General features: G+C 37.3%; 2 protein-coding genes across 2 annotated transcripts; one reads left to right on the forward strand and one right to left on the reverse strand.

The window, feature by feature from the left end:
* Positions 1–43: 43 nt before the first annotated feature.
* ppp2r2ca (protein phosphatase 2, regulatory subunit B, gamma a) lies at positions 44–11,194 on the forward strand. Its single transcript, XM_059553754.1, has 9 exons — positions 44–682; positions 3,845–3,942; positions 4,506–4,680; positions 5,024–5,136; positions 6,565–6,742; positions 7,452–7,616; positions 8,003–8,172; positions 9,094–9,185; positions 9,416–11,194. The coding sequence occupies exons 1-9, from the start codon at positions 619–621 to the stop codon at positions 9,705–9,707; spliced, it is 1,347 nt and encodes a 448-aa protein (XP_059409737.1). The 5' UTR covers positions 44–618; the 3' UTR covers positions 9,708–11,194.
* A 2,783-nt stretch (positions 11,195–13,977) lies between these two features.
* wfs1a (Wolfram syndrome 1a (wolframin)) lies at positions 13,978–21,806 on the reverse strand. Its single transcript, XM_059553757.1, has 10 exons — positions 21,587–21,806; positions 20,635–21,207; positions 19,848–19,924; positions 18,610–18,754; positions 18,285–18,458; positions 18,001–18,078; positions 17,687–17,841; positions 17,078–17,215; positions 16,289–16,977; positions 13,978–15,344 (listed from the first exon to the last, which is right to left on the reverse strand). The coding sequence occupies exons 1-10, from the start codon at positions 21,588–21,590 to the stop codon at positions 14,171–14,173; spliced, it is 3,207 nt and encodes a 1,068-aa protein (XP_059409740.1). The 5' UTR covers positions 21,591–21,806; the 3' UTR covers positions 13,978–14,170.
* Positions 21,807–22,030: the final 224 nt, after the last annotated feature.

Here is a 22,030-nt window from a genome sequence, read left to right on the forward strand (position 1 = left end):
CTCTCTCTCTCTCTTTCTCTCCCTCTTTCTCTCCCTCCCCCTCTTTTTCATCTTTCCTTTCCCTTCACGCACAAGCACGCATACACACACGCGCACTCCGTCACACTGCAGCAGAAGGGAGAGGACACACCGTGAAGGCCTCTCCTCTTCCTCCTCACCCCTCCTGTGAAAGACAACCTGTCACTCTCTCCTCCGCTATCCTCTGCTTTCCTTCAAGGACTAACGCACCCAGGAAGCACCCGGAAAACGACCTACCACAGCACGAGAGAATCTACGGATCACTCACACACCTACATCCTCTTTTTTTTGCCTCTGTGTTTCTTGTTGCCAGGCAGTGTTGGCTGAGCGTCAGGACGTGTGCTCGAGCAAGGTGTTTTTCTCCCGCTGACTGAACTTTGGTTTGTTCGTCCCGTTTTTTTCCTCCCATTTCTCTGTGGCATCCTTGTCGCTCCCCACTCGTCTTCTTCCTGACAAAGCCGGACCGTATATCCCAGGATGCCGTGCGGCAGGCAACTCTGCTAGGCCGCAGCAGCATGGGCAAAGCTTTGGGGGGGTGGGACAGTACGGATTGGACGGCTCTGCTCCGGACGGGCGCGCTTACGCACTCCGCCGCTTCCGATGGGTGAGGACGGCGAGAACGCCAAAATCAATCACAGCTTCCTCCGAGACTATGTCACAGAAGGTATGTGCACACACCTGCATGATCCTCCCTCATCACATAAAAGAAGAAGCACATCCCCTTCCCGTTACACACACACACATACTCAACCGTAATTTGATCCTGTTCACCTCTCTGAAGTCCTGAATATAACCTTGATCTCAGCAGCTGTGCGGTAAGGTCTTTTAATTCAGCTGACTCATCAGACTTTGATCACCTGGTCCCACCACACACCTGTTATTGGGTTACAGCATGCATTAGTGAGACTGTTTTCATTCAATTATTGGGCACTGTAAGCCTGCTAGAATAAAGCATGAGCAAACAGAACCAAGATAGTCTTACATTTCATGCATGTGAATAAAATCATGTAGCATGTATTTTGAATTTTTCATCCAAGCAATTGCATATTATTCCTAGAATTGTCTAGCAGTCATTTGTGTCTTTTGCAGGCCTTACCGTAATCACATTACAGTGCACAGTGCTTCATCAGGAGCAAGCCAGGCTGTTTTATTCAGTGGCATTGTACTAGCAGAAGCAGAATCATGACATGCTGTTTATCAACTATTAGGCTGTACAATGTGGAGCCATATGCCCAGATGAAGCTCTTGAGTAAAAGTGTTTGCGTAGACTAAACCACAGTTGTGCTGTGCTAGCACATGCCCATGAACTTCTATTACTTTAGGCAATTTGTACCGTAAAAGATTTTTTGGCTGGGACTTGCCACCTGCAGTTGTTCACAACCCTAAATCTGGGAATTTTGTACTATAGCAAGCAAAATTGTAAAAATAAATAAATAAATAAATTCATAAATATTTTTTATTATTTTTCAAAGATAATAAGAATAATAATAATCATGCATACATAGTACAAATATTGAATAATAATAACAGCTATATATATAATCTGTATATGTGTGTGTGTGTGTGTGTGTGTGTGTGCGTGTGTGTGTGTGTATGTGTGTGTGACCCTGGACTACAAAACCAGTCTTAAGTCGCTGGGGTATATTTGTAGCAACAGCCAAAAAAAAAAAAAAATGGTATGGGTCAAAATTGTCGTTTTTTCTTTTATGCCTAAAATCATTAGGATATTAAGTAAAGATCATGTTTGATGAAGATATTTTGTAAATTTCTTACTGTTAGTATATCAAAACTTAATTTTTGATTAGAAACATGCATTGCTTAGATTTCATCTGGACAAATTCAAAGGTGATTTTCTCAGTATTTAGATTTTTTTGCACCCTCAGATCCCAGATATCCAAATAGTTTTATCTCTGCCAAATACTGTCCAATCCTAAAAAAAACCTAAATCAAAGGAAAGCTTATTTATTCAGCTTTCAGATGATGTTTACATGTCAATTTAGAAAAATTGACACTTAAGACTGGTTTTGTGGTCCATATGTGTATGTATATATATATATATATATATATATATATATAATTATATTATTATATTATTATTATTATTAATATTATTATTAATTATAATGTATTGTGCACATATATACCATATAATGTACAACCCGAATTCCGGAAAAGTTGGGACGTTTTTTTAATTTTAATAAAATGAAAACTAAAGGAATTTCAAATCACATGAGCCAATATTTTATTCACAATAGAACATAGATAACGTAGCAAATGTTTAAACTGAGAAATTTTACACTTTTATCCACTTAATTAGCTCATTTAAAATTTAATGCCTGCTACAGGTCTCAAAAAAGTTGGCACGGGGGCAACAAATGGCTAAAAAAGCAAGCAGTTTTGAAAAGATTCAGCTGGGAGAACATCTAGTGATTAATTAAGTTAATTGATATCAGGTCTGTAACATGATTAGCTATAAAAGCTTTGTCTTAGAGAAGCAGAGTCTCTCAGAAGTAAAGATGGGCAGAGGCTCTCCAATCTGTGAAAGACTGCGTAAAAAAATTGTGGAAAACTTTAAAAACAATGTTCCTCAACGTCAAATTGCAAAGGCTTTGCAAATCTCATCATCTACAGTGCATAACATCATCAAAAGATTCAGAGAAACTGGAGAAATCTCTGTGCGTAAGGGACAAGGCCGGAGACCTTTATTGGATGCCCGTGGTCTTCGGGCTCTCAGACGACACTGCATCACTCAACGGCATGATTGTGTCAATGACATTACTAAATGGGCCCAGGAATACTTTCAGAAACCACTGTCGGTAAACACAATCCGCCGTGCCATCAGCAGATGCCAACTAAAGCTCTATCATGCAAAAAGGAAGCCATATGTGAACATGGTCCAGAAGCGCCGTCGTGTCCTGTGGGCCAAGGCTCATTTAAAATGGACTATTTGAAAGTGGAATAGTGTTTTATGGTCAGACGAGTCCAAATTTGACATTCTTGTTGGAAATCACGGACGCCGTGTCCTCCGGGCTAAAGAGGAGGGAGACCTTCCAGCATGTTATCAGCGTTCAGTTCAAAAGCCAGCATCTCTGATGGTATGGGGGTGCATAAGTGCATACGGTATGGGCAGCTTGCATGTTTTGGAAGGCTCTGTGAATGCTGAAAGGTATATAAAGGTTTTAGAGCAACATATGCTTCCCTCCAAACAACGTCTATTTCAGGGAAGGCCTTGTTTATTTCAGCAGGACAATGCAAAACCACATACTGCAGCTATAACAACAGCATGGCTTCGTCGTAGAAGAGTCCGGGTGCTAACCTGGCCTGCCTGCAGTCCAGATCTTTCACCTATAGAGAACATTTGGCGCATCATTAAACGAAAAATACGTCAAAGACGACCACGAACTCTTCAGCAGCTGGAAATCTATATAAGACAAGAATGGGACCAAATTCCAACAGCAAAGCTCCAGCAGCTCATAGCCTCAATGCCCAGATGTCTTCAAACTGTTTTGAAAAGAAAAGGAGATGCTACACCATGGTAAACATGCCCCGTCCCAACTATTTTGAGACCTGTAGCAGAAATCAAAATTGAAATGAGCTCATTTTGTGCATAAAATTGTAAACTTTCTCAGATTAAACATTTGCTATGTTATCTATGTTCTATTGTGAATAAAATATTGGCTCATGTGATTTGAAAGTCTTTTAGTTTTCATTTTATTAAAATTTAAAAAACGTCCCAACTTTTCCGGAATTCGGGTTGTATATATGATATGAATCTTTTTTTTTTTTTGCTGATAGTTTTGACACTATTGTCTTTATTTCTTTGTAGCTGATGTCATTTCTACAGTGGAGTTTAACCAGACGGGGGATCTGCTGGCCACAGGGGATAAGGGGGGCCGAGTGGTCATCTTCCAGAGAGAGACAGAGGTAGGTCAGACTGAGCACAGCACTGCAGTGGGGGATTGATGATTGGGGAAATAAAGCAGTGTTGTTGTTGTTTTTTTAAGCATTGGAGTGAATTTGATGGTGAACAGTTTTACTCTGGGGAAGGTATATAGCAAAGGTCATAATGGTTAAAAATGCTGTGCTGCCAAAAATTTTACATACACCATTAACATGCATTTCGCAGCTCTGTAGCATAGGGCGCTGAATATGTATGAAGTGATTTTAATTTCCATTGCCCAAAGAGCTTTGTGACAGAATTTAAATAGATCAGGTTTAAAATACGTCTTAAAGGCTTAATATCAGATATTGACTTTGATCTAGAGCAGTCTGGTTCACAGATGACTGTAAGGTCTTCTCAGACCACTGAATCAGTGCCTTTTCAATGTATTAACCCATATTTTAACCTAGATACTCAACAAAACACTCTGGTTTTAAATAACTCATAACTAAAGACTAAAGAGATCCACTGTTTTTTTGCTCTAAAGGACATTTAAAACAGGCAATACATTGTTAACATTGTATTGGGATCTTCTTTCTAACTGCAGTCTAAAGGTGAACCTGAGGAGCTGGGAGAATCAGGTGAGTATAATGTCTACAGTACGTTCCAGAGTCATGAACCGGACTTTGACTATCTGAAGAGTTTGGAGATTGAGGAGAAGATCAATAAGATCCGCTGGCTGCCACAGCAAAACGCTGCCCACTTTCTTCTCTCTACCAACGGTAATAACACCACTTCAAGTCCATCGGGAGTTAATCTAGCTTCATATCTGTCCATGTAATCCTCCTAATAAGAAAATAACCCATTCATTATAATACATAATTTTAGGCCTTAGATACCAGATATCAGACTGAAATAGTCTGGATGAATTACATTTCACGTTTCTATTATCTGTAAGTCACTTTGAATCATAAGACATTAATTAAAGTATCATAAGCATGAACAATGCCTTTCAAGGCCACTTGCATTTCGAAAATGGCAAATAAATATGAATTGATGTTTTGGTATAGAAAGTCTCCGTTATAAAAATGAATGGCTGATAATTTTTAAGATATGTTCCGACAGATAAAACGATAAAGCTATGGAAGGTGAGCGAGAGAGACAAGCGACCAGAGGGCTACAATCTGAAGGATGAAGAAGGGCGAATAAAGGACATCTCCACCGTGACCTCATTACGGGTATTTACACAGCTGACATATTCGGTCCGGTGCAGAAAGATGGACTGGTTTGATTTAGCATTTGTTTTAGTCGCTGTTTTTTGTCACTCTCTATAATAACATTATACACAGCTCTCAGGAATCAATTTCTAATTGCTCAATCAATGCATTCTTTGATTAAACATTTTTTGTATAATGACCACTAAATTTATAATTGACAATTGACATTAACAATCTGTTATAGTTTCCTATGTGCTAGTACAGTATCTGTGCTAGTTTCTCATATTACTCTGTGGTCTTTTTCTTCTCACATGATGAAAATAATAACACCAGTTTTATTAAAAAAAATATATTTTTTTGTTAAGTAGTCATATAATAACTAAGCTGGGTAATTTACAGTCATTGTTGCAAAATTTTATTCCTTTAGGGTGGCATGAGATGTGATCTGGGTCCTGATCTCACTTTGATAATGTCCATCTGACTGTACATTAATACATAATGAATGACATTTATCATTACATTATATTACGCAACCAAAAAAATCACTAATTTTTATACATTCAAACAGATTTTAAAGGGATATTCCACCTGAATATGTAAATTTTATCATTATTCACTTATCATTATTCGTCTCTTGAACGCAATTTAAGATATTTTGGATGAAAACTGGGAGGCTTGAGACTGTCCCATAGACTGCCAAGTAAATTACACAAGTAAGTTCCAGAAAAGTATGAAAGACGTCATCAGAATAGTCCATCTGCAATCAGTGGTTCAACCGTGACGTTATGAAGCGACGAGAATACTTTTTGTATTGAAGAAAACAAAAATAACGACTTAATTGAACAATACTTCTCCTCTGTGTCTCTCCACACCACCGTAGAGCCATTTTGGAGAATATCCGCTGAACGCAAGCAGTGTACGCTCTTCTGTGTCAGCCGTTTCGTTCAAATCAAAGCGTAAATACATGTAGAAAACATATCCTTTTGAGTCAAGTCATTATTTTTGTTTTCTTCGTGTACAAAAAGTATTCTTGTTGCTTCATAACATTACAGTTGAACCACTGATGGCAGCTGGACTATTCTGATGACGTCTTTCATACTTTTCTGGATCTCAATAATGTAATTTACTTTGCAGTCTATGAGACAGTCAAAAGCCTCCTGGTTTTCATCCAAAATATCTTAAATTGTGTTCCGAACATGAACAAAGCTTTTACGATTTTAGAACGACATGGGGGTAAGTGATTAATGACAAAATTTCCATTTTGGGGTGGAGTAACCCTTTAAATGAATGAATTAAATGAACATGTACAATTCTACAATACAATGTTTGTTAACGATTTATTATAGGTACAGAATTAGTTGCTATGCTATATAGGTTATATAGTGTTACCTTTGAGTAAATAATCTACAATAAAAGAAGACTTCTGATACTAAATCCATTTTCCTCAAGGTGCCAGTCCTGAAGCCCACTGACTTGATGGTTGAGGTACGGCCGAGGAGAATCTTTGCCAACGGCCACACCTACCACGTCAACTCCATCTCAGTCAATAGCGATGGCGAGACATATCTGTCTGCTGATGATCTCAGGGTCAACATGTGGCACCTGGATATCACCGATCGAAGCTTCAGTATCCTTCATGTCTATCCTCCTGTCTATTCACTCACTAAAAAAGAGAAGAAAAGATCAAACAAAATGCAGCCAGTCATTATGACACTTTAAACTGGCTTCTATAGAAAACCAAAACGTTGCATCCGTTGACGTGAATATGGTATAAAAATGTTCTGTTCTTGAACTGGATTGCTTTCATTTCTTTATGTTTCTGTGACTGGACTGAAGGCAGGGGGTTTTGTGTTCCAGATTGCATAGCTCCTCTTCTTTTGAGCAGGACTCTGACCTAGAAATAAAATATCTATGGAAGCATTTAAATAATTCACCAAGGAAACACTCTCCTCTAAAACACATAATAGCTGCCTTCAGGATAATTGTAGGTTGTGTGCTTGCATGTGATGTGTGTGGATGAACATATATGTATGTGTGTGTGAGTGAGTGCTCAGAATAATAATCATGCAACTGTAGAGATTTACACGTCTGCTGATGAGACAGTTTATAAGCTACGACTGTCAGAATGTGCTTGCAGTTGTAGATGTAATGTGATCTGTTTCTTAAAAAAGGAACTAAAGCTCTAAAACAAAAATAATAAAAGTGGTCAATATGACTCTTTTATGACCAAAAAGAATAAGGTATTATTCACTGAAAATCTACATGATTTCTACTCTCAAACAGAGAAGAGCAGCTTTCAGAGCTGTCAATCAGAAGCTTTCCTTGACCCCTCTCAGACATTGTGGACATTAAGCCAGCCAATATGGAGGACCTGACGGAGGTGATAACAGCTGCAGAGTTCCACCCACAGCACTGCCACCTGTTTGTATACAGCAGCAGTAAAGGCACGCTACGCCTCTGTGACATGAGAGAGTCAGCACTCTGTGACAAGCACTCCAAAAGTAAGTATATGCTTCTTCAGTGCGTAGACTGTGTTACTTGTGATAGATGAATCTCATGCAACTATTCCCAAACATTGCCTTTAACCTTTCATTTGTTTATGCCCCTAAAATCTTTTATTTTAGAAATTCTTCACTTATCCAGGACCTGTTGGAAGTAGCTTAGATAAAAAGATGTAGTGAGATTTAGACTTCTAGCTGAATTAAAAGATAAGCAGACCACAGAAACCGTTCACCAGCTGCCTCAAGTACCTGGTGATTGATAGCTAAAGTATTAAAAAGTTGAGCTAAATGGTATGGAGGCTCATCGTGCTGATAAAAGCTGCCCCATCCTAACTATTTAAGTGACTCTGAACTCCGTTTGAATCTGTTACTTCTCTTCATCTCAGTCTTTGAGGAGCCAGAGGACCCAGGCAATCGATCTTTCTTCTCTGAGATCATCTCGTCGGTTTCTGATGTTAAGTTTAGCCATAGTGGACGTTATCTGCTCACCAGAGACTACTTGACTGTCAAAGTATGGGACCTCAACATGGAGAAGGGCCCAGTGGAGACCTACCAGGTGGGTAACATGCATGTCACCATAAACATGATATTTGCAGCACATATAATACTAGGCTATATACTAAGTTACCATAAACATGATATTTGCAGTACATATACTAGGCTATATACTAAGTTACCATAAACATGATATTTGCATGATATTATTTTTTTTTTTTTCACATGCAAGACACTTTTTACATTTATATTGTAGTAAATAAGTTCATTCTAAATGTTCCTGTACTGTTGTGGGACAGTTAGTGTCATTTATGTACTATTATAGTATTTTATACAGTAGTATATTTATATATTAGAGTATAGTAGTAAGATTTTTATATTTTCATATTTAAGTTTAGTTTAAGTGTAAATTGTAGGATTTTTGTTATGTGCTTTTGTCATTTTTATTTTTATTTTTTTTTTTATATTTGTATTTAGCTTTTATTTCGGTTTTAGTTTTAGTAATTTTATCAATTTAACTTAAACTCGTTTTATTTCTGTCAGTTGTCAATGCAATATTTCTAAGTTTTTCATAAAATATTTATACTTTATTTTGTTTTAGCTTTATTTTGATGAACAAAAAAATAATTTAATAATTTTTAGCTTTAGTTATCGATAACAATGCTAACTGAATCGATTTTAATGGACAATTTATGTAAATCAACAGATTTAATAATTAATTGACTGATTTGAATTGCTGTGCTCCATTTTCGGTCTTGTTTATATTTATAGTGGAATATTCTGCTGTTCAATTCTGTTTTCAACTCAGCAATTATTTTATTTTAAATTATATTATTAGATTTTTGTCTGTTCTCACCCTAAATGATTCATCAACAGTTTCAAAGTTGTTCCACAACAATTTCGCAATGAATATTAGAATTAACATGATAGAATTTTAGAATGACTTTAAATATATTTCTATGAACATTTCCTTGTGTGTCAGGTTCACGAGTACCTAAGAAGCAAACTCTGCTCTTTGTATGAAAACGACTGCATCTTTGACAAGTTTGAGTGTGTCTGGAACAGCACAGACAGGTAAGAATTTCTGAGGCTTTTGAATAATCATATTTTCATGCAATATAGGCTTATTTCCTGGTTTGTACTCATACTCTCTTCTTCTCTCTTCCTACTCATTTGTATTTCCATTATGGTCTCTATCCTATTGATTTGCTCATTTTTTCCTCTTCCAAACTCTTGTTTACTCCGCATACCCATTCTATTTTATACCCATCATGCTTTGCTGTCTCTCACCTCAACACTCCAAGTGTAATCATGACAGGAGCGTATAACAGTTTTTTCCGGATGTTCGATCGCGAGACCGGTCGCGGTGTAACCCTCGAGGCATGGCGTGAGAGCAGTAAACCGCGTGCCGTGCTGCGGACTCGCCGCATTTACACCGGGGGCCGGCGTCGGCGGGGTGATGTGGGTGTGGACAGTCTGGACTTCACAAAAAAGATTCTGCACATGGCTTGGCACCCGGCTGAAAATATCATCGCCATTGCAGCCACTAACAACCTCTACATCTTTCAGGACAGGGTCAACGCAGAAAACATGTGACGAACCTGTGTAAAGCTCTTCACAGGGCCACACACAAACCAACATGCACATATATAAAAAAAAAAAATAATGATACTTTAAAACACAGAATTTTGGTCCTGTGGAGATGGACGTAGTTCCCAGAACCTGAAAGTAAACAGATGGACTTTGCAGTAAAGCCGTTCCAGGAGAGCAGTTATGTATAGCCAGTGACTTTATCTGATAACTGTTGGTTATTTACTTCGCCAAGAATGTTGCCGATGAGCTACGGTACGTGGAATTTACTCGACATCACAGTTAGCCAATCCCGGACTTATTTGATATGTGACGGATGGTGTTGTCGGCCAATCCCTGATTGCGCTGATCTGTGATTGAGAGCTAAAGACCAGAAATGAGACCGCTCCACTCCTCTGTGCCAGGTTGCCTGGAGACAGGTTACTCAGTTGCCATGGTAACAAGAGTGCTCTGAGCAGTCTGACTATCACGTGCTTCCCAAAAGAATCCCACAATGTATCTGCTATACGAGCACTCATTTTACTTCACATCAGAACATGGATGCCTATACGACCCAATCACTATATCTCGCACTTGGAGGAGGTTTATTAAATTCCAGTACTTGTCTCATGCATCCTAACGGAAGGATTGATCCACACTGTCTTAACCTGGTTACACCTCATGATGGGTTACATTTACACCTGTATGGTAAGAAAAAAAAAAAGAACAAGGGTATATCACACCAGTAACACGCTTTCAGAAAAGCCTTCTGCAGATTTGTGCACAGTAACTGACATGCGTTCAGTTCAAACTCTGATCAAGTCTCTGGTTTCACAGATTTCTGGACTCTCACAGTGAAGCACTGCCTTTTTATTTATGATTGTAGCTGATCCCTCAAAAGGAAATTTAAACAGCCATGTTGGAATACAAATGAAAATAGTGGCACAGGCTACAGAACAGTGCAGAAAGACATGAAAAATTTCATTAATTTTAAAGAATATTCCAGTAAGTGCTTTACCACAAACAATAATTTTGACACATTACTCTGTTTTGTTAAAGTTGTAGAGTAATGTATTTTCAGTGGACGTCATTGGGGACTTCTTAAGGGTTTAAAAGCAAAATGTGCAGCTTGTATTTTTGTTGAAATGCTTATATGAGTGGTACCTTTTTGACTCCGAAGGCTCTCATTTTCCACAAAAATATCTGAATACACCAATATTTTTCCAGTTGTTTGCGATTTTCTGAGTTAGGACTTTATAAATATTTTTTACTTACAGTTTTTACCTGATAAAATATTTCAGAGCTTGACGTAATTAGAAAATAATGTATATTTAACATAATGTATATGTTTTAAGTTGTAGTTTTAAGATTTTATTAACATTAATTTTGTTGGTCAAGGAGTCACACTTTTAAAATGAGGCTTCCTCATATATGCAGATTTTAAAGAGGGGGTTGATTATGATTTCACTTTTTGAACTTTAGTTAGTGTGTAATGTTTCTGTTAGAACATAAAAAAAATGTCTGCAAAGTTCGACACTCAAAGTTCAATGCAAAGTAACAAAAGTTTACAAGGACTACAAAAAAGACTGGTAGGGACTACAACGAGCTTCTTCCCAGGTTTGTAACATCAATAACCCCAATGTTTACATTAACCCTGCCCCCCTGGGGAACATGCAGTAATACATAATGGAAAGCGAGCATGAGTTTCCAGACAATTTGCATAGGTGGTTAACGAATCACAACATACTGGGCCAGCTAACCAATCTGATCCCAATTTTGTATTTCATACTACCAAGAACTCAACAGATTGTTTTGACGAGAACAGAAACAGTAGTGTAGAATAAAGGTAAAATAATGCATTAAAAAAAAACTAAGCTTAAAAACATGTTACACTGCTCCCCATAAGCACAATCAAGGCTTCAAAAAAAAGCTGAACAACCAACCTTCAAAATTAGGATTCATCATGTATGCAGGTTTTACAAAAATCGTTTGGTATTTTTTTGGTTTCGAGGCTATACTGTCAAACGGTATTTAATTTTTATGCCCCCAATGTTGCTAATTCCTTGCTCCCTGGACTTCCATCATAAGTGCATTAACATAGTTGAGGATGTGTCAAAATTGCATTTTGTGGCAACATGCCAAATAGCTTATCTTTAAAAAAAAAAAATCCTAAAATAGCTTATCTTGTATTGAATTTGGAATGTTCCAATATGTAGCAGCTAGTAAGTGGATAAACTATGTGTAAATTTGAATCTCTGCACACCGTGTTTTCTATGATCACACAGGTGTACATGTAACTCTCTATCCACTGTAGAAAGAACACGGCAAGTTATCTTTCGTTTAAGGTGCCATTCACCTTCTGGGTGACTGTTTGTTTGGTGTAGATGTGGTAATGAATTGTTGGGTGTCTGTGTAGACTATGATTCGGAGGTCAGTGATTGTTTTTGCTATATGAACAAGGCTGAATGAATGTAAAATTATTTTAATGACTCCATTTTTAAAGTGTTATGATGTAAACGGGGTGCTCTCAAACTGACGAGCGAGCTTGCTTGCTTGCTTTCTCATTTTCTTTGACTTCGTCCCTTTTCTGGTGTTCACGTGTTTGTCTGTCCCATTTTTCTAGTACTCTTTGCTCTACATATACTGAGGCTGTGCCTCTTACAATCAGTCCCTCTACTCTTATTTTTACATTTGTAGTTCATTCACATTGTTTTTGTACCCCGAGACAATGATTCTTAGCTTTATTCACTCTGTTCCTCTCTTTCTCTGGCACACTTTAATTCTCTTACATCTGTTACCATGGCGATAGGCCTTCTGCCATTATGCATTCTCTCATGCTTTCCTCCCAGACATGCAGTGAAACACACACTCACATTCAAAATGCAACCAGGGAATAATAGCTTGAGTTTTTCAGGGCACACACATACACACTCTCTCTCTCTCTCTCACACACACACACACAAATACGCTTATACAAGCAAGCATACACACAAAAACGCATGTTTATCATTATCCAGTGTTACTATTGTGTATATCTATGATGCCTAAACATATTCTATTGATTCGATTGACTTAATGGAAAAATAAAAGAGGCAAATGGAGTAATGAAATTAAATTAATATGACATCTGTACTTAGATTATACAGTTTTTTTTCCAGTCTTCTCAGTCTGTCTGTCTGCTTCTGGGTACACACACACACACACACACACACACACACACACATCTGGTATGCTTATAGTGAGCTAACTACACACTATGCAGCATCAGACCTAAGAAGAACAATAACTGTGAATATTAATGGCACTTTAATTCATTTTTATATTTTCACAAAAAATAAAAACCTAATTCCAAAGATAATGTAAACAGGTTTTACATCCACTTGTCATAGAACCTTTAAGGAAAACATCTGTGTAGAGATGGTTTTTATATTTAACAGTGACATCATCAGAGTGCGTCAAATTGTGAGCTGGCTGTATGAGTGTGTACAGATGTTTATCAGTGATTCAAAGACACAAATGTTATTTAAAAGACAAAAAAATAATAATTAACATATAATAGTTAAGGCTCATGTTCACAAAAACACTTCATTTTTTTAAATACTCTAAATACTAGTGTTCCATGCATTCTTATTCATGACACACAGACAAAAAAATAAATCATTTGTGAATAAAGATCCACTGCACATTATGATTGTAATCATAAATGAATCGTAAATGTTAGGCTGAATTTCTGAAGGTCAGAAACATTGGTTCTTAGTTCGAATCTGGATTGTAAATCTGCTTTTTAAACATTTTTGTATGTAAACGTGCATTACAAAACTTTGACCATTGTGTCATATCTTGCTGTTTTTTTTGCATATGTTCTGCAGTTAAATAGAATGCTATGAATGCATAAATTATCATTTGAGCAAAACTTGCTAAATAACATGGTTAATCTGTGGAATGAGGGCAGTTGACACTCAGTGGATAACTTAAATTATTAATTTGTAACACTTGTAAATGACAACTAAATTAAATTTTTGCTGAATACTTTTTTTAGACAGATTACACTAATTTTACCATTTTATAATATAACTTTTATGAAACTTATAAACTACCAGTCAAAAGTGTAGAATAATAGTTTTTATGCTGTTAAAAAAGCATTTACCAAAGCTGCATTTATTTGATCAAAAACACAGTAAAACAGTAATATTGTAAACTAGTAATACAATTAAAAAATATCGTTTTCTATTTAAGACATCATTTATTTCTGTGAAGCTACATTTTCAGCAGCCATTTCTCCAGTCTTCAGTGTCACATGACAATATTTGACCTGAAGGATCATGTCAACATTGTAAATTGTAATAATATTTCACAATATAACTCTTTCTACTGTATTTTAAATCAAACAAAATCAGCTCTTTTAAATTCTTCTGACTTTGGATAGGGAAAAAAACCCATTTTGACTGTGATTCAGATTTCCATATGTTATCTTTTCTTCTACTTCTTCTTTACACGTTGATCCTAGCACAGAGAAATGGAGCAAAGAAGAAGTCAAATGCAAATTGAATGGCTTTAAGCATAGTTTTCCTCCAGTTCCGTTCAATCTTGACCTGTCGTCCCTCAGGCACCAATGACGAGCTGCAGTCCAGACAGTTTATGGCTTTCAGTTCAAATGCAGGTAGTTTGGTACCCAACTTCCCTTCCAGCTTTGTACTGAACTCTACCATGCTGCCTGGATTGAGGTACAGCAACACCTGCTTAAACTCGTGACTCGCCATTAGGAGGATGTCACCTGCCGGATCGTCAAGTTGTGTGACTCCATCCACCGGCATGCCGACCGTCACTTCAAAGCGGTAACTGTCGAATCGTTTAACGTGGCATTGGTGTTTAGCATAGGCTTTTATCCGACAGAGCTCCTCCTCTTCCTGCTGGAGGAACAGCATTGTGGCATTGACAGGCAAGACTCCTGTGAAATTCACAACTAGAGACCTATTATTCTGTGGTTCACACTTCGGATAAACTTCACCATAGAGACACCGCAACCAGTCTCCCATAAACACCGGTAGCAAGTTTATAACAGACTGAGCTCCGTTTTCCATCTCAGCTACACGAACACGACGGAATATTCCAGTCCAGGTGACACGATGACCCTCCAGATGGCTGCAGAAGAGCTGTGTTTGAGCCATCCCGCGATCCTGCCAAGCACGTGGGCCGCACACTGTACCATATTCCTGCCAGGTGATTGTGGAGTTATACACCTTCAGACCTTCAGCATTATAGACATAGACGCCGCAGAGTAAAATCACCGTAGTGATGCACAGGAGGATCAGTTTCACCGGACCTCTCTGGGTGATGGAACGGAAGACATTTAGGATGGACAGGCTGAATCGAGTCCAAAGCCGCAGGATCACAGGGACGGCGCACACTGCCAGGGTCACCAGCATTTTTGTTAACTCCAACTCCAGGAACCACTTAACCATCTGAATCAGCAGCATCGCCATCAGACCCAAAGCCAAAACAGGTAAGGCAAACAGGAAGAGGAAGTAGGCCACACAAGTTCGGATAAGGCCAATGGTGGTGGAGTTCCGCAGCAGGACCACAGAGAACTCGCACCACACGAAGCAGACCAGGTACGGCACCAGGAAGCAGTACGTCCCTCTGAATCCCCTCATGCGTGCCATACTATACATTTTTTTAAAAAGAGATCTGATTAGGTATGGTCATGGTCATATATTCTTGATAGCATAAGGATGATTTAAAAATTGCTAATCAATTAGCAATGTTTTGTCATTATATATTTATTTTCCAGATAAAGTGTTTAATTTATTTCCCTTTGTCATTTTTGGGAAATTTTTCTTCGTACAGAAAACAAAACATTTAATGAAAAAATGTGTGTTTGAAATGTAGATTCATAAATGATATTTTTGATCATTTTCCGCTATTGCAAGTTTTCTTTGTAAAAAAAAAAAGTACATTTAATGAAGAAAAAAAACATTTACGTGTGAAAAATTCATAAATATTGAATATTGAATAATTAGACATAAAAAAAAATCATGTAAATATAAAATTATAAATGTAAACTACTAAAAAAAGGCATTTGTTTACAGGAAAGAAAAATTTGCTAAAAATATATAATCATATTTATTTAAATTTATATAATTTTCAGCTATTGCATGTTTTCTTTGTGAATATATATATAAAAATATAACATACAAAATCATTAATTCAGAATATAAATTTACACTATAATGTTATATAAATGATTCTTAAATAACCGAATTAGATGCAATGGAAAAACACACAACTCAAATTTGCATTGGCTGTACCATGAAAACAAAATAATATTTGTATTAATGTTAATGTATCATTTTAAACATAGAAACATTTTTAATGTCTGATTATTTCATATTTAGTATTATTTCATTATTTCATATTCGTTTTTGATGTGATATTTATTTCAGCTTAATTTCAAATAGCAAAAAATGTATGTTTGCTTTTTTTGAAAATAGCTTAAAAAAAAGGTTTTAGTTTCCATTGGGTTTTAGTTTTCATAAAATAACCCTGGTCTAGTCCAGTGGATTGGATGTACATTGCCTTCAATAGGTACAGTAAAAACATTATTTTACCTGAAGAATAAGTAGAAAAGGTAGATGTAGAGCACACAGGGTACACTGAGCTCCAGCACCAGTGATTCTCCTAGAGGGATGGTGGTGAAAATATGTCCCAGCATCCTGGCCATCGCCATTTCCTTCGGCAGCCTGCTGGTCAAGGCACACAAAGATGAAGCCACCTCGATGATGAGTGCCCTTCGTGCGTAAGCTGCTGCAGATGGGCTCAGGCTCATGTAGCTCATTGCCGTGAAGAAGATGGCCACTGTGGAAAGCTCCGAGCATGGGATCCAGCCTTTATCTGCTACTGGGAAGGTGAAGATCATAAAGAACACTGATATCATGAAGTAGAGGTACTGCTCCAGGTTGTTCCAGCCAAAGTTGGACTCGGCTTGCTCCACGTCCAAGCTGGGCTCGAAGCGTGTAAGGAGGGCAGTAAAGGCATTGAAGTTCTCCCATCCTTTGCTGCTCTTGAAGACCCTCAGTGTGCAGATGGCCATGGAGATAAAGGAGAGGTAGAAGATGAGGAGCGGGATGACGAAGGCAAACAGATCAATGGTGAGATTGGAGATGATGAAGAAGAAGATAAGGGCATTGACGTGTTGCGTTGGGATGATGGTGCTAAGCCACTGGACACCAGCACGAGATGCCCAGTCAATTAAAAGTTCTTTCATCTCAATAATCAAATGGAGAGGGTACTGTAGACCCTACAGGGTAAGAAAACACAATGAGTCAACATTTGCATTTTACAAAAGTACTGTCAAACAAAAGTTGGATAAATAACTTAAACATAATAATGTTTCTTACCAAGAAGTGGGATTTTATGTCCAGGGCTCTCTTCATCGCACCACTGCGTCTGGTAGCCAGCATCATCCCACTACCCGACATTGCCCAACTGGACTTTCGATGACGCTTATGAGTGACGGGGGCCAATTCATTTTTTTCCTGTAAGCAAGTATAAAGCTGGTTTTATCAACTTACATTACAATCTCATTGGTGGACATTTAAGTTAAGGGACAGCTCACCCAAAATTAAAATTCTGGAATCATTTACTTAACCTCATGTCAATTCCAAACAAAGCACAAAATATATATTTTAAAAAATGTCTCAATGATTTTTATTTCCTTACAGTGAAAGTCACTGGCATCCAGTTTTGCTTTGGATCTCTTTGGAGTTTCGTTATAGACAAAAAGACATTTTCACAAAAGACAGAATATCAGACAGGTACAACATAAAGGTGAGGGAATTATTTTTTCATTTTTTTTTCATTTGAAGTTTCATTTTTCAGTGCACCCTTTAAGAAGCTTTCTCATAAATAAATAAATGATGATAGCTTATATATTCATCAAACAAGAAAATTTGCTGCTATGTGAAAACATCTGCACTTATCTCTTATCTTCTTCCATAGCGTCTCACCATTTCAAATGTGGCTACATCACTTTTCCTCAACATCTTCTCCTCTCCCTTTGCATCTACACTTGAGGTTTTCAGTGTGGGAGTGCACGCAATGCCTTCTGTGAACTTTTTTGTCATCTCCACAAAATCTTCCACATCCACATACTTAGAGCTAGCTGTAGAAGGACAAAGATGCATATTTGTGATGACTTATGAGTATCTCTGTCTAAAATTCTTAAAATTATACCTCAGTTCCTTTACCAACCATCCTTTACTGTTCTAAAAATTTTTTTTTAATTTATTGCATTTGTGTACACAAAAATATGTACACTTACATTCATTAGAAACCATGGTCTCCAGAATTTTCCTCTGAGTATGAATGCTGGGTGTTACACCACATACAGCATGTTCACCTATTAGGAAGAATGGATTTAAATAAACATACTAGCAAGACATGTTAAAAAATGTATTTCGTAATCACAATCAGGTGCATGTTTAATAATATAAGCAACCCAAAATTCAAAATTTGGTCAAAGATGCCACCTGTTTCAGATTTAAGATACACACAGATGGAAAATGCTGTGAAAAAAAAAAAAACAGAAAGAAATCTGCCAATTACCTGGTATAGTATTGACCTGGCTGACATTCTCCAGCATCTCAGACATGGCTACTTTTTTCTTTCTGTCAGGATTGAGTTTCCAATACATGGACATGGCTGCTCTCCTCACTGCCTGTTCAAACTTACTCTCTGAGGACAACCTTCTAACTTCCTGTGCATTCTCTGGTGTGATGCCTGCCAGTAGAGAAGTATAGAAGGATGCATTGGGGATTATTATAAACAACTGATAAATTACCATTACAACAGTTTTTTTCAGATTTTATTGGCATAACTTGCAATTGAAAGCATGTTCTCAATGTTCCACGTTTTCTCCATTTCCCCTCACCTTTCTTTTGGATCCAGCATTTCTGAAGTAGTTTGGCTGCATCCCTCCGACCTTGTTTTGCTGCCTTCAAAAACCATTCAACAGCTGTACAGTAATTTGTCTCTGTGTCTTTTTCTTCTGCCAGTTCAAGGTAGTATTTACCGAGCTACAGCACACATTAAAAAAATAAAATAAAATAATTAACAAATAATGTTTTAATTTCTCAACTGAAACACAGAAACACCTCAGGATCATAAATCGTTTGCATAATAAATCTAACTTATTTTATTTTGAGTAATTTGCTTAGATCACAACATAAGAATTAGACTACATTGCCCATCAACCCCTGCAATCATTTTGATGAACAATAATAACTGGCCAAATATCCCAGAGGCTCAAAGCCAGACTGAGTATCATATAACCATATCTAATCTTAGCCTGAATGCTAAACCCTGATTATTAAACCATGGTAAGCGCTTCACAATGTGCCTTTAACAACACAATGACAGATAAGTGCAAAATCAGTAACAGAAAGTAAATATACAGTCAAATGTTTGGCCCATCTAGGCTTATCTCCACCTCCCATAATGTTTTATGCAATTGAGCCTAATTGAATAAAACAAGCATAGATATGGGATGCATTTTGGAGGAATAGAGGAAGTGGGGGTCTCAAAGAATAGTCAGGGCTCATCGTTCAATGTATCATTGAACAGTATGTATGTCAGCTGAGTCTGTATATGCAGACACATTTGCTCTGACTGTGAGAGTATGTGTGAAAATATGTACACGTAGGGGCAATTGAGTTATATTGAGACTGGGCTCATCTTCCAGAAAGCTGAAAATAGACACACTCATCATGGCCATGGCAAAAAGGACACACTTTAAGGCAGACAGAAACACTACAGAATTTAATTTGTATTGGAAAATACACTGTAGATCATTTCAAATCCTATAGCTACGTTATAAACACTTGTGTTCATTATACAAGTCAATGGAGAATAGCATCACACAGCTCAAAAACCATCATAATCAGTTATAATTAGCACACATTTAATCAAAGGTCATTAAAAAAGGACCCCAATTGCAGAATAATATTCAGTCCACTTGAGTATCAAGTCTTGAGATATCATTTCTTTGCACACTGCATATTTTTTCAGAATAAATTTTATGACCAGTTTCACATTGTCATTATTTCATAACATGACAATATTCGTAATTTTAATATTATGTCAAATACATATGTGTGATCATGTACTCACTCTACTCTGTGCTCTGGGGTCTCCAGCCTCAGCTTTCTCCAGGAGCTCCTCAAAAGGCAGATCTTCATCCATATCATCTACGAGAGATAACAGTCACTTACGATTATGTTAACACTACGGTGGAACAATACTGAACCTGAAGTCTTAATGAATCCACAAAACCTCTAATTAATTCACCTATGCTCATCTTTGCAAAAAAAAAATAAAAAAATTGTAAATGCTGCTAGCTAAATCATAATTAACGCTGAATAAAGTTCCAGAGCAATCAAAGAATGACTTTTTCATTTTAAAAAATTATGTTTTGAATGGAAAAAGGAGCTTGAGTATGATTTTTACTGAACGTAGTTTATCTATAGATTCCTGGCAACTGTGTTTACTGTAATCATGGCCTCAATATAGTGAATAGGCTACAGCTGCAGGAATCTTCAAAGTTGACGTCTCCATTACCTTCCGACACATTAAATAAATATACACCCTTAGATTTTCAAGTGAGAGGTGGATTTATTTCTTGAACACTGACATCCTAATAGAGTCAAATAAAGCTAGCACACAATAGCATCTGTCAGTAGCCCCCCCATCCCCGCCACGTCTCTGATTACCCTCATTTTGATGCATTCTTTTAGTGTAATGCATAATGAATGTATATCAAGAAACTACGATAAATATGGTACGATCACAAAATATCTAATATAATAAGTCTGTTTGAGTTGGAAATTGAATCATACAAAAACTAATTTCTTTAGCAGATTGTCCTTCAGCTTTCTTTGTTATGCAAAGCCTCTCTTACCACATTCTTCAGCCTTGTCCTCTTCCTCAGCCTTTTTTATTTTCTCCTGCATTATCACCTTTTGGGCTGCAGCCAGAAAGCTCCGTTGACGTGGGAGTTTACTGGAACCCACTGCAGGTATTTTGGTGGAGGACAGTGAACCTTCAGTAGGAGATGTAGATTGTGTAGGATCAGCAGAAATAGTGATGCTGGGTGTGGATGGGTCACTGGGAGAAGATAATGTTGATTTTGATAATGATGATGATCTTGTAGCTGGCATAGTTGGGGTAGTTTTAGAGATATGTGAAGATGTAGGGACAGGTTTCGGTGTTACTGGTATTTCAGGTGTTGATCTGGCTGGAAGATTTGAGGTTTTAACATTGGTTTGTTTTAATTTAATATCTTGACTTGAACAAGGGGTGGATTTAGGTGGTTGGTCTGGGTTGCCAGAACTGGAGAGAGGGGGGCCCGTCGCCTCAGTGCCTGGAATGGATTGAGTTGATGGAACAGGAGGGTTGAGACGTTTGTGGCTTGCACTTTTCTCCTTGAGAGTCTCAGGAGATGGTGGTGGGTTAGCACTAACATCCTTCTCACCTAAAAGACAACAAACAAAGTGCACAGTCATGAAAGTTTACAAAGAGCGCCATTATTATTATTATTATTTTCATTTAACCTACCAACTTCATAATATGTTTTTGACATCTAAATTCTACTACATACTCCACACAAATGTATAGTGTATATAAACCAGCTTACAAAGAATAACTTAATCACTTGATGTCGTTTCTTACAAATAACCAAATTCATTACATGGTTTTTACATGTTAACTGTATTTTTATATACATTTTGATAAACTACTATATAATAAGTGTGTCTACACAATATACACAATATTATGTTTTGACAGAACGAGAGTGCTGAAATTAAAGGTATTTTTAGTTCTCAAAATAAAAGTGAATCGAAACAACTTACTCATTTAAGCTGAATGGGCAGTCTTCCTCAATATATGGCGTAACACAACAAAAATAAACTCTTTTAAAAGTTTTCTGTGCTGTCCACATATAACAGCCCTGTGAAACCAGAGCCCCACCATGGAATCGCAGTTGTTAAAGCCCACCATACCTCCAGAGATCGATCTTCGATTGGATAATTCAAGTGCCAATCAAAGAGATCCTCTCTGATTGGATAGGACTCGAGCACTCAGCGTTACCCAAAGGGTCAGCATCGCACTTAATTTGGATTCGCATGACAAAACATATATCAGTCTCACTGTAGCGAAAGACTAGCTGGTAGGCTTAATATAGCGTAAAATAATAATTGTGACCCTTTTTTTATCTTGATAAATCATGAAGGTTCAGTGAATGAACGTCGGTTAGACCTATGGGCAGCCACTAGATGTCAACGAAGTAATTATAA

This window comes from Carassius carassius, chromosome 7 (genome assembly GCF_963082965.1).
Source record: "Carassius carassius chromosome 7, fCarCar2.1, whole genome shotgun sequence".
Lineage (NCBI taxonomy): Eukaryota > Metazoa > Chordata > Actinopteri > Cypriniformes > Cyprinidae > Carassius > Carassius carassius.